At 32.4% G+C, this 12,999-nt stretch overlaps 1 protein-coding gene across 9 annotated transcripts; it reads right to left on the reverse strand.

Moving 5' to 3' along the window:
- Positions 1–288: 288 nt before the first annotated feature.
- LOC127119316 (DNA (cytosine-5)-methyltransferase DRM2) lies at positions 289–6,262 on the reverse strand. Of its 9 annotated transcripts, XM_051049586.1 has the most exons (12): positions 6,064–6,234; positions 5,869–5,954; positions 5,378–5,416; positions 5,074–5,202; positions 4,742–4,844; positions 4,561–4,607; positions 2,916–3,029; positions 2,482–2,581; positions 2,098–2,189; positions 1,746–2,004; positions 1,255–1,667; positions 289–876 (listed from the first exon to the last, which is right to left on the reverse strand). In XM_051049586.1, the coding sequence occupies exons 3-12, from the start codon at positions 5,378–5,380 to the stop codon at positions 442–444; spliced, it is 1,695 nt and encodes a 564-aa protein (XP_050905543.1). In that variant the 5' UTR covers positions 5,381–5,416; positions 5,869–5,954; positions 6,064–6,234; the 3' UTR covers positions 289–441. The 9 variants fall into 9 exon arrangements, with proteins under 9 accessions (XP_050905543.1, XP_050905500.1, XP_050905536.1 ...); XM_051049543.1 differs by having other exon boundaries at positions 1,255–2,004; positions 5,892–5,954; positions 6,100–6,262; XM_051049579.1 differs by having other exon boundaries at positions 1,255–2,004; positions 5,378–5,419; positions 5,892–5,954; positions 6,100–6,262.
- Between the last annotated feature and the right edge of the window lie 6,737 nt (positions 6,263–12,999).

Below are 12,999 nucleotides of genomic sequence, written 5' to 3' on the forward strand. Positions count from 1 at the left end.
TGTTGTGAGTTTTGGAACTTATTTTCATGTTTTGTCAAAAATAATGAGACAATGAAAGAAAGGAAAACAATGCGATAGTTTTGTAAGAAATAATAAAAACAGAAACCCCTTAGGTCAGCGCTGGATATTTTTAATACTGAAAACACCTCTAACAATGGTTTATAATCTTTCATCTGTCTCACTGTAAAGATCAGCTAGTTGATCCATCTAGCATTTTTAGATGTACTGACACATAAACATAAACATAAACAAAGTACTGATATAGATAAGTAAACTGAAATTCAGAAATATTAAGGAAAAAATTATTTAGTACCGTTGTCTTTCCTTGTTCGACAACAAAAATGGGATGAAAAGTGTCTGCATACTGTTGAAGTTGTATAAGAGGATACTACATGTTTGGAATTAATACATAATTTGAAAAGGAAACTTCTATAGACCATTTCATTGAAATCTTGGTGTCATACCTTTCACCAGGTCTAAAATTCGAAAGTAATCATAAAAGAGGGCTGATTCTGAGCCTTCGAGTCCAATCCGGTTTACTCTGTTGCTTCCAGCCAGGTTATTACATGGACTCCCACCAACAATGAGATCAAAAGCACCAAATGTGCTCATCAGCTGCTCCAAACGATCAGCATCTAGTTGTTGCACATCATCCATATCAATCAAATTACCTTTTTGATTAGTTTGCTCCCACCAACTTCTAACAATGTCCCTATTCACTTGAGATTTTTCAACGGACACTACATTCTTTAGAAGGACACCAAGTTTATGGAGAGCTACCTCTGCACCACCAATTCCAGAAAAGAGAGAGAGAACATTGATCCCATCAGGAAACATTTCCTTCAGAACAGATAGGTGATATGCCACTGTGTCAACCTGAAGTAAATTGAACATCTAAGGAAAGAGAATTGTACACTGTAAACTTAAATGCATAAACCACAAGTTTCTTTTATAGAGCAAAACACTAATTTGCCATCAGAATCTATTGTGATGTTTCTTATAGATAATTCCACCTAGATATTTATTATTAGGGTGGGATAGAGAAAGTAAACACAACCTGGCACTGATACCTCGTGATAGAAATTAAAAACTGATTTAGATTATGAATAGAAAGAATGTATTGTTACCAATGAACGGAAGAGTACACAAATTACCACTAAATAAGCCTCTCATGCTTTATTTATTTCTACTGACTGACTCCACATAACTAACTAAGCCTCTTAAATAACAGATATATCAGAAAGTATTTCATACCTGGAAAGAATTTCCAAGTGACTTGAATCTGTCAGTCCTACTAATTCCACCACCTCTTGTGTGATACTTAGGGAAGCCCAACAGTATTTCTACTTCGTCGGGCTCTAGGGGGGCAACTTTATTCTTGCCCACCCAGACTAAATTCCATTTCCGACATTGTTCCAAAACATACTTCTTGACATTTTCAGGAGGATCGTCAAAATCCTGTAATTGTTCTACCGCTGCCCTGATTCTCTGAGTCAGTTTTGCACTGGCGTGTACCGTTTGCAGACAATTTAGCTTGGTTCTGGGATCCCATGACGGCCACCATTTCTTCAATAGGGGGAATGCGTCCTGTATTGTGCGAGCTGGAAGAGGTAAAAGAGGATATCTATTCGCAATGGGGAGATTATGAATATATCCCCTTTTCCTGGCTGCAGCACAAAAATATTTTGAGTCTACATACTCCGGCTCAACGTCATACAAGAACCTAGAAATGGTCTGCCAAACACCTTTCGGGGTCAACGCCACATTCTCGTAATAGAAGTAAGGGGGGCCGTTAGCATCGTGAGGCAGTCTCCTATGTGTAATAATGGAGTTTGGATCTGTGGGAATCCCAAACCCCACCATTGGATTGGGAAGATGAATGGCCTGGGCCTCATCATCTTCCTCGCATGTTCTCTTCTCAAAGACCTTTGGCTTTTTTCTCCCCAGCACTTCAGATTCATAAAGAGTCCGCTTTCTTGGTTTTGCATGCCCGTTGCATTGTGGCTGTCCAGGAGTAATTTTAAATGTCATAGACGAGTGGTAGATCAAATCATTGTAAGGAAAAAAATCAGAAAAATATACGCATAAACTTACTACCTTATCTTCAGGAGGCAGAAGGGCATCTTCAGATTTTACCAGTTGAGCAACACTGATAAAATCCACCAGCTCTTCAAGTGAGGAGTTAGGACCTATAGTATTTACAAGAACAGTGAGGAAAATGAAATGGTCTGATTTCAGTTTATACTAATAAAAAAACTCAGTAATTACAAGGTCATTTCAACTTTTTTCCTACAAGTACTTGTTATAAAGTTCATAAAATGGCTCCAAGTTGTTTTTTCCAAGTGATGGAAACCAAGGTATTGGAAATCAATTGAAGATAGTGAAATATTCACCAAGAACCAATTAAAGCAAAAAGCTCTAGTGATTTTGCAAAATTAAAAATCTAAAAGCCTAGAACAAATACAATAATCAGTAGCGCACCTAATCTTTCTAACGCCATTAAAGCCTCCTCCTCATTGAATCCCATTTTTACCAGGGATAGTAATGTATTATCATTCTTAGAAAGGGATTTTGGTATTTCCTGCAAAAAAACAACAATCAACCCATAAAACTCAACATACATAGCCTATAACTTAAAAGCAAGTGGAAACACGACAAAGATACTTTCATTTTTCATTGAAGTAGGTGAAAGAGAAATTTAAGTTACTCAGAATCTGCCCAAGAAAGAAATACAAACCATACAAATTTATCTAATGTTTCAAAAAAAGTATCAAGACCATCATTGCATACCCTACAGCAGACTAGAAACAATCAGAGTAGATGACACTAAGGACACAAAATAGCATGATGATAAGATGAATCAAGTAGAAAACTTTGAAAAACAAAAACATCAAAGCACAATGAACAGTGTTTACTTCATCCGATGAATCATCGTTGTCTGATGAATCATCCCAGGAGCTCGCTGCATACTCTGAAGAGGTGGGATCTGGTTCAACTTGCTGTTGCTGCTGAGAAGACCTTTCTAGCTCCTGGAAACATGAAGAAAAACGAATATTACAAAGACAGCTATGACATTGGCAACCAAAGTTGCTTAAACATGTAAATAGTACTTTGAAAATTACAGAAAAAGCTACAACAGGGTCAAAAAGAACCAAATAGGTGAAACAGGGGAAGAAAGGAGCTAATGAATAACGCCCCCAAAAGTATGCATGTATATTAGCACATGTCGACATAATATTAGCGACTTGCTTGTTTTGCCTTTCCACAGGCCTACAAAAAAAAACATGGCAATCTTGCAAGCAAGCTCTTAAAAGAAATTAAAGCAAGCACAGCCACAGACCTACGGATATCATTGAGATTGGTAATTATCATCTCAACTGTATCAAGGTAGTAGAATCGATGGAAATAGAAACCGAACCACTGATGCAGTATTGAATTAGGGAATGGCAATTACGATATGAAACAGAATACAAAGAACATCTGAAAGGGCTACTACTAGCCTAGCTAAATGGCTCCCTACGAAGAGAAACATTACCTCTGATCAATTCTCTAACCAATAACAGAATTATATTCCTTTCTCTCCTCATTATTTCTGGTATAACTAACTTCCTTACCTCACTCTCCGGGCACATTCTTACTCTCCAGACTCAAGACTTCTAACCTTCTCACTTATCTGTGATTCACTCACCATTTCATGGGCCTAGCCTTGTTCTCCTGAAGTGTGGTCATCTATTATGGGTCAACAACCCATATCTACCAAAAGGCTCAATGGTGTGAACACTAAAGGTCATGTAAATAGCCCCAATACCCAATCCCAAGACAACAGAATAACTTATAATAAGAATTAACTTCAAAGCCGATGCTATTTCTTCAAAAATGTCCAATGAAACCTAAAAATATTAAAATAAAAAATTGGTATCCTCTTCATGAGAGGGGGAAATCATAACATTAAACCAAACAAGTTAAGATACATAACTTTAAAAAAATAATACATATTTCTCTATGTTTGAAGAGTGTATTTATTAGTACTAATTTGATATCAATGTAAAAAGAATGAACTTCTTATTTAACATCAAAATTATTAAAACTGCAAACAATTTTTTGATAAAGATGCTACTAAAAAAGAAACAGTCTTGTGACAACAATTGAAGTTGCTGTTTGTGTCTGGCCAAGGGTTCAGGTCATGGAATAAACCTCTTGCGAATGCAAGGTAAGTAAGTCTACAACAGACCAACACTGGGCTCATCCCTTCCCTAGATCCCGACGCTGCGGGATACTGCATAGAAAGCATCCAGTGCAATGAGGCTCCCATCAAGGGGAATCTGGGGAGAGTAGATATACGCAACTTTACCACCACAAAATGGGAGACCCCTGTAGACTGAGAGTCTATTTCCAAGACTGGAACCTGCGACCTCGCCCAGATTACAAAGCGGCAACATTCTGCTGCGCCAAGGCTCACCCTCAAAGTGGGGATAGTGCATACTGGATATAATTTGATAATAGTTCTGAGAGACAACATCAAAATGCTGACAGTAAAGACTTAAGAAAATATCAACTTACTTGATATGTGAGAAGCTCTTCAACTAGTTTATGTTCATTTTCCTCACCTGGATTTCGTCAGAGCAGTATTAGTTGTGAACATTCTGAGTCAAAATATAAACTTAAATAGAGTAAAGCAGTATTAGCTGTGAACATTCTGAATCAAAATATACACTTAAATAGAGTAAAGCAGTGCTTTTACCATATTCCTGAATTACTTTGGCAACCATTTCAGGATGAAATCCCATATTAATGAGAGAGTCAAACACCTTGGTATTAGATGGACCTGCTGCAAATGAGTTTTCCTTTCGGGAGAGAGAAATGTATTAGTACATGCATGTGATTGTGCAACAACAACAACCAAGTCTTATCCCACTATGAATCAACTTCTGCCATAATGTTCTATCTAGAACCATGCGTTTATCCAAATCGTTGATCTCGAGATCTTTCTTAACTGAGGATTTCTACTTGGAATATTACCCACTACAGTCCTCCGCTCTACCAACTAAGCCAAATAGGTGCATATAAGCTTACCTCTAGAGACCGAGACCCAGAAGTCTGTCCATAGGGAACAGTTGTACAGGAAGAATGAAAGCTTTCAATCTCAAGCTCATCTTCAGTATTCCAATCATAACCTCCACTCCCTAGACCAGAATCATCACTCTGCAATAAATGTCGCATGATTATCACAGAAACATATAAAACAACTACAAAGCCACATTGCTGGTATCCCAAACCACACATTACAGTGGTACTCATAAGTAAGGACCCATAAAGCAATAATAATAAGAAAAAATGGAATTGTGGATAAGATTTTAAATTGGTAAGTAAAACATACCATTTTGTCTCCCAATTTCGCAAAGGACGAATCTTCGGGCTGCTTAAGCACATAAGCAACAAGATTAGCATCAAACACAATTAACTTGAAGTTATAATCAACTCTGGAGCCAAACTCAATTTTAATCAAGAACTCCAACATGCTAAAATCTTATAATCCCTAGTGGTCTCCCAAATGTAAAATAAAAAATGCACTAGAAGTGAAAACAGAAACTTTTTTCTAATCACACGACCAAAACAGATTTTTTTTTATAATCCCTAGCTTTCCTTTCTAATCACAAGAAAGCTATATAATTCTGAAAGAAAAAAAAAACAGAATCAAACGACCAAAACAAAAAAACCTCAGAATTTTTTTTTCTAAACACCAATCTGAAAAAACTAAACAGAATTACTCTCATTTCCACAAATCACAAAAACCCTAAATTAAACTAACCAAAACATTCATCAGTTTCAAATTAACATCAAATTTCCTACAAGAAACCCGAAACTAACATGCAACAGATGAATCTCTTCACCTTCACGAAAATGGACGACGTGTGAACTTCCTCTCCAATTGTATCAACCAATTTCTTCAACCTCTGGACAAAACACAGAAAAATTCGCTTAATCGACCAAATTCATGCAACGACTTAATTACACAAAACAAAAAGAAAAGAATTATTGAAATTGTATAAAGAAAATGAAAACCGCTTCAGAATGAGTGATGAGAGAGTGAGAGAATACGAAGAAGATGAAAGAGTTTTATTCTCTCAAGAAAAACTCGAGAGAAATGAAAATGAGCAAATGAGTCACCGAGTGACTCGGGAAGAAACTCAATAACGCGACATCACGAATGTGCCACTCGCTACACTGCTCTTTCGCTTTTTTCATTCCCTTAGGTGGGACATATGAGGAGAGAGGGAAAATCTCAACCGTTGATAATTTTTGATGAGAACAAAACAGAAAATTACCTCAGCGAGTGTGATTGAATCATACTCGCTGAGAGTGAGATTGGATAATTGGAATTTTTATTTTTTTATAATATCAAATATAAAATGATATGAAAATTCTTGAAAAATGTGGCATGTCAGTGATATTATTGTAAAATAGTTAATTTTATTATCTAAATTTATTTACTTTTTATTTATAAATATAAAATGACATAAAATAATCAAAAATTCTGTGTTAAGATAATGACATAAAATAATTTTTTATTTATCAAAGTTCTAACGAAAAAATATTTAGAAATTTCTAGTAATAAAAGAAATAACTTAATTAAAATACATTAACATATAATTTTACTTTTATTTGTCTTATACTGTCATTTAATTATACATTTTGGAAGAATTAAATTTTTATTTTAATAATTTAATTAATAAAATAATACAAATATATGATAGTAATGAATTGTGAGTGTAAAATATTTTATGCTAATAATATATAATAATTAATCTTTAAAAAATATATTATTAAAATGAAATTTTAATAAATTAATTATAAAATTAATTATTTTGTATATTATTTATCTATAAAAATAATAAATTTTATGATGAAATATATTTATTAAAATTGTTCAACACTCTTGAAAATTATGAAAAATTTTAACGAATTTTAAAATTAATAATTTGCATCTCATTTCATAGATAAAATGTTAACGCAGTTTATATTTATTTAATAGAAAATATATATAACTACTTTATTTTATTTTATTAAATTAATATCTATGAAATTATTACTCAATTAATAAAGAAAATGTTATAAATTTTTTATTATATTTAAATTTATTTATTATTTATTTATAAAATATAAAATAACATAAAATATCTAGAACCTTGTGTTAGGATAATGACAAATAATATTAAGATAAAAATATATTAAAACTTTCTAAAAGAAATAATTTAAGTGAAATATAATGAAATAATTTTACGCTAATTAATCATTAGGCTTTGGATATTAGAAAGAGTTTAATTTTTATTTTAATTATCAAATAAAATCATGTAAATGATGATGATGAATTGACAATATAATACGTTTTACGCTGATAAAGTATAATAATTAATCTCTAAAAAAAATATCTGTGATAATAAGATTAAAATGAAATTTTAATAAATAAAAAATGAAATTAATTATTTTGTGTATTACTTATATATTAAAACTAATAAATTTTATGATGAAATAAAATTATTAAAATTGTTCAATGTACTTGAAAATTATGGAAAATTTTATCGATGGTAAACGTTAATCTTTAAAATTAATAATTTGTGATTCTTCTCATTTTTATATATAAAATGTTGACCCGATTTATATTCATTTAATCGGATATGTATGGTTACTTTCTTAAATTATTAGTTAAATAATATAAAAAAAATATTAATGTTTATATTTAAGAAATAATGTATGTTGTCGTTAGAGTTATAAGTGTTGATAATGTATTTTGTCGTTTGATCCACAATTTTTGATGTGATGAATTATGATTTTATATCCACCACTATTAGCTAGTTTGTCCGGTTTAATGTACTAAATAATTGGGGCGAATGTGGGGCGAGTTGGTTAATCGGGCCTAAATATTTAAAAGTGTTTATTGAAAATTTTACTTCATATCCTCATTATTTATTCTCCTACCCCTATATTATATTTATTTTGATCAAAATATCCTCATATAAATTATTTACTAAAAATTAAAAAATATTATAAAAATTGACTACCGGAACTCTTTTGCAAAGTTAATTTTTTTATAAAAAAAAAACAAAAATTGACAACCAATTTTTTTTCAAAGTCTTCCAATACAGAAAATAAAAGTTAATATTAAAAATTGACTACGGAAATTCTTTTGCAAAGTCTTGCAGCATACAAAATAAAAGTTAAAAAGTATTTTTAAAAATGACTATCGAAATTCTTTTAAAAAGTCTTCCGATACACAAAAATTGACTACCGAAACTCTTTCGTCAAGTCTTCTGGTACACACAATTTTTTTTAAATGCTTGAAAAGTGACTACCGGAACTCTTTTGCAAAGTCTTCGAGTACACAAAAATTGTCCGGAACTTTTTTGCAAAGTCTTTCGATATACAAAATAAAAGTTAAAAAATATTTTAAAAAATGATTACTATAACTCTTTTGCAAAGTCTTGCGGTACACAAAAATTGACTAACAAAACTCTTTTGCAAAGTCTTCCAATACACACAAAAAAGTTTTAAAAATGTTTGAAATATGACTATCGGAACTCTTTTGCAAAGTCCTCCGGTACACAAAAATTGACTATCGAAACTCTTTTGCAAAGTTTTCTGGTACACACAAAAAAGTTAAAAAAATATTTGAAAAATCACTATCGAAACTCTATTGCAAAGTCTTTCGATACACAAAATAAAAATAAATAAATTAAAAATGTATAAGAAAAAAATTGTATTTTTTATAAAATGTAAGGATATAGAGATAAAGGTACTGAGGTAAAATAATTCATGTTAATTTTTTCTTTTTTTTAAAGTTACACTAATTTTAAAACTTCCTAATATATCTATAATATAATAAAAGTAATGGTTGTGGATAACCTAATTATGATTTTCATTTGATTTTTGTCATGTGTTCAACTCATGGGCAAAATATGTCATTTTTGATAATTTTCAACCAAATACGACTTTGTTTTATTCTAACTCTCATTACATGAATGCCACAACTGCCACAACTGTCCCACCCTTTATTTTTAGTGAGACTGATATCGATTGAAACACAATTAATTCACTTCTAACTGAACTTCAATTTCATCTTTTGCGTTCAACTTCATCTTCTTGCGGTACACAAAAATTGACTAACATAACACTTTTGCAAAGTCTTCCAATACACACAAAAAAGTTTTAAAAATGCTTGAAATATGACTATTGGAACTCTTTTGCAAAGTCTTCTGGTACACAAAAATTGACTATCGAAATTCTTTTGCAAAGTCTTCTGATACACACACAAAAAAGTTAAAAAATACTTAAAAAATCACTATCGAAACTCTTTTGCAAAGTCTTTCGGTACGCAAAATAAAATTAAAAAAATAAAATAATAAATTAGTTAAAAATATATAAGAAAAAATATTGTATTTTTTTATAAAATGTAAGGGTATAAAGATAAAGGTAGGGGTATGAGGTAAAATCTTCGTTTTAATTTTTTCTTTTTTTTAAAGTTACACTAATTTTAAAACTTCCTAATATATCTATAATATAATAAAATTAATGGTTGTGGATAACCTAATTATGCTTTTCATTTGATTTTTATCATGTGTTCAATTCATGGGAAAAATATGTCATTTTTGATAATTTTCAACCAAATACGACTTTGTTTTATTCTAACTCTAACTACATGAATGCCACAACTGTCCCACCCTTTATTTTTAGTGAGAATGATATCGATTGAAACACAATTAATCCACTTCTAAATGAACTCCAATTTCATCTTTTGCGTTCAATTTAATTATTCTCCCCCCTTTATTTTTAGTGAGAATGATATCGATTGAAACACATTTTATCGTTTTTCTAGTCCTCCACTTAAAAGAGGTAACTCAAATCTTTAATTGTGATCATTCTGAAAATCATTTAGTCTAAACAACACAACAATTTTATACTATTTTTTACTCTTTACATTTCATTTTGTCATTTTTATTTCATCCCTTTCTATTTTGAGTAGTTTATTTATTTTTATATTTTTTTTTTCAGTATAACCAAATCTTTCAAACATCAAAATGTGAATGGAAAAAAGAAAGAATTATGTAAGTTAGTTGTCGAAAATTCACATAAATGGAGCGTGTTGTCCAACCATAATGAACATTTTTATAGATGATTCTCATTGATGTTAAGGTAATGGTGCTTCTTAATATATGGTATCGTTTTTGTTAACTGATTTGGTTTTATTGATTCATGCATAATATTATATTATAGGGAAACAACGTTCAAGTTATTCTACCATCTCCATAAATGATGCATTTGATATCATTTTAGTTGTCAATAATACTTACACCATGACACATTTTCAATTTCACTAAAATGAACTACTGCTTAGAGCATTGGATCATAAATACATACTTAAATGGGTCGGTAGAACAACAATTGTTAATGTTAATAAGTATACCATATTTGATGTTGTTATTAACTTCAAAACTTTCTCAGACATAATTTCGGACAAATGGAAAAAAAATTGTTAGTAGGTATTGTTAATAATCGATTAAATTGAAAAGTTTTGGTGTTGATTATATACTTAACAGAGTATGTGAAATGATTCAATTTTTTTACAGATGTTATTGGTGTTACGGATGAGATTGAATATGCGCAAATGTCAATCGCTGCTAAGAAACCATAAGTTAACTTCATAATCAAAGATTTTGGGTAATTGGTTTTCTTATCTATATAGTCTGATTTCCATGTGCTTGCAGTTTCATGTCAAAAGCGTTATCATTTTGAATTTACCTTGCTTTTTAATTGCTTCAGCGTGGTCTTATACTTTTTTTGTCATTAAATGAAATTATATGTTTTTCTCAAGAAACTATGGTACTTAGAATTCTCTTGAAACACAATTAATCCACTTCTAAATGAACTTCAATTTCATCTTTTACGTTCAATTTGATTATTCTCCCCCCCCCCCCCCCCCCCCCCCCCCCCCCCCTTCTTTCAAGTCAAACAAGTACAACAACTACTCATTGCTACAATTCCTCTTTCAAATCAAACAACTTTAACAATTATTCAATACTACAACTCCCCTTTTAAATTGATTTTCATATGTCAATGAAAAAAAATTATATTCCAAACACTATTTTACCAAAACCCTATGGGCAAGCATTTCCAAATTTCTAATTTCCCCAAATTTTTAATTATCTTCATCGTCTATTCTTCAATAGGTAATGGACATATTGATTTTTTTTCATACGGCGGAGAATGCACTTACCACAACCCTATGGGCAAGCATTTCCAAATTTCTAATTTCCCCAAATTTTTAATTATCTTCATTGTCTATTCTTCAATAGGTAATGGACATATTGATTATTTTTCATACAGTGATACTGTGTTGTAGGCCCTCACTCGTTGGTTCATACATGTTTACTCTTGGGTTCACGTTCCCCCCCCCCCCTTGTTAGAGTCCAAATCATACAATTCTTTGGTTCAGACCATACCTTTATCACCGTTCTTTTCACCTCCCGCCTCTAGTTCCTTGAACTACAAAGCTCTGAATTCCTCGTTGCACTATGAGGATACATATGCATGAGGGCCCTTATCCTCACCAAGCACTCTATCTATTTCCTTTCCTTTCCCCATTCTTTTACGAGTAATCTTTAGATATCACACCTATTCGAGCGAGAACAATTAAAATTGTTCCCATGGAGTACCATGGATGTTTGGGGTGCTAATACCTTCCACTTGCATAACCGACTTCCTTACCCAACATATCTCTTTCCCTCGGGTTTTATCGATGTTTTCCCATCCCTTAGGGGATAAATAAAGTTTGATGGCGACTCTGTTGTATGTTCGAGCGTGCGATACGTTCAGGTATATTTCCGCTAGCTTCAGCCGGTGACTCTGTTGGGGATACTTCACTACTTGGAGTACTTCCTAGTCGCTAAAAGGAGTCGAGCCTAGTTTAGGTTGTTCTCCCGTTAACTTAGGTGTTTGATTTTTTGATTTACTCGCTTTATTTACCATATTTATTTTATTATTCTAGATATTGTTACAGATACAATATGTTATGTTGTTGTTGGGTTGGGATAGACTACATGAGAGGAAAGCTCTATAACCGAGCTTAATATACACATAGGATAGACTTGTGGATAATCGTGTATGCATGCGTTTCACGCGTTGGGTTGTCACGAGAACCACACCCATACTAGATTCACTTGGAAATAATTTTGTCATGTGAGTATTCACTACGGCAGGATATTTCCATTTCGAGTCGATGACTCTGGGAGGCCTTCTAGGAACCACCTTGGAGCATAGTCCACACCTGTGAGGGGGATATGGGTTTTCATTGCAGGAAGCCATAGACTATACCTATCGTGATACTCATGTTGCGTCGAACTTTTGAACCTACAACAAAGGGCATATACAAATTATTCAGAATGGATCAGAGTTTTGAATCTGCATGACTTATATCATTCCATCATTGCATTATCATTCATCATGACAAAAAATTTGCATATGCATTTCTTTTCCAGGAATCCAAGAGCCCGATTTGTCGGTTAAGCAATCGAGACAAAGCATGAATTCCGAGAGGAAAGGCATTCAAAGTTACAAGTTTGTGGAACCTCAGCTGACTGTTTTGAGAGGATTAGGGGCACGTTTAGTTCTTGGAAACAAAGATGACTTCAAGATGTCCTATGGCAACCTTTTGGGAATACTGAACATTGAAGTCAATACCACTGTTGTGCACAATCTGATGCAATTATATGATCCTCCGTTGAATATTAGAAGAGTATTAGCATATTCTGGGTATTAGGATCAAGAACCAAGTGCCTTATGGTCGCACTAAGGAACTCCCCAAATACCAGGTCCTTGCTAAAGCTCTCCATATAGGGAAGAAGGAAGTTAAGTTGAACTTGAAACCTAAAGGTGGAACTCATGGCTTCACCTCAAAGTTTTTAGTAGATAAAGTTATTGCCTTCGCCGAAGTTGGGAGTTGGACGT

This window comes from Lathyrus oleraceus, chromosome 1, assembly GCF_024323335.1.
Source record: "Lathyrus oleraceus cultivar Zhongwan6 chromosome 1, CAAS_Psat_ZW6_1.0, whole genome shotgun sequence".
Taxonomy (NCBI): domain Eukaryota; kingdom Viridiplantae; phylum Streptophyta; class Magnoliopsida; order Fabales; family Fabaceae; genus Lathyrus; species Lathyrus oleraceus.

What these genes read in the sequence shown, in the direction of transcription:
- LOC127119316 (XM_051049543.1), bottom strand. An exon ending in CTGGGTCTCGGTCTCTAGAG is followed by an intron (nt 4,845 to 5,073) that starts GTAAGCTTATAT and finishes CTCTCCCGAAAG; the next exon opens with GAAAACTCATTTGCAGCAGG. An exon ending in TTCTGCCTCCTGAAGATAAG is followed by an intron (nt 2,005 to 2,097) that starts GTAGTAAGTTTA and finishes ACTCCTGGACAG; the next exon opens with CCACAATGCAACGGGCATGC.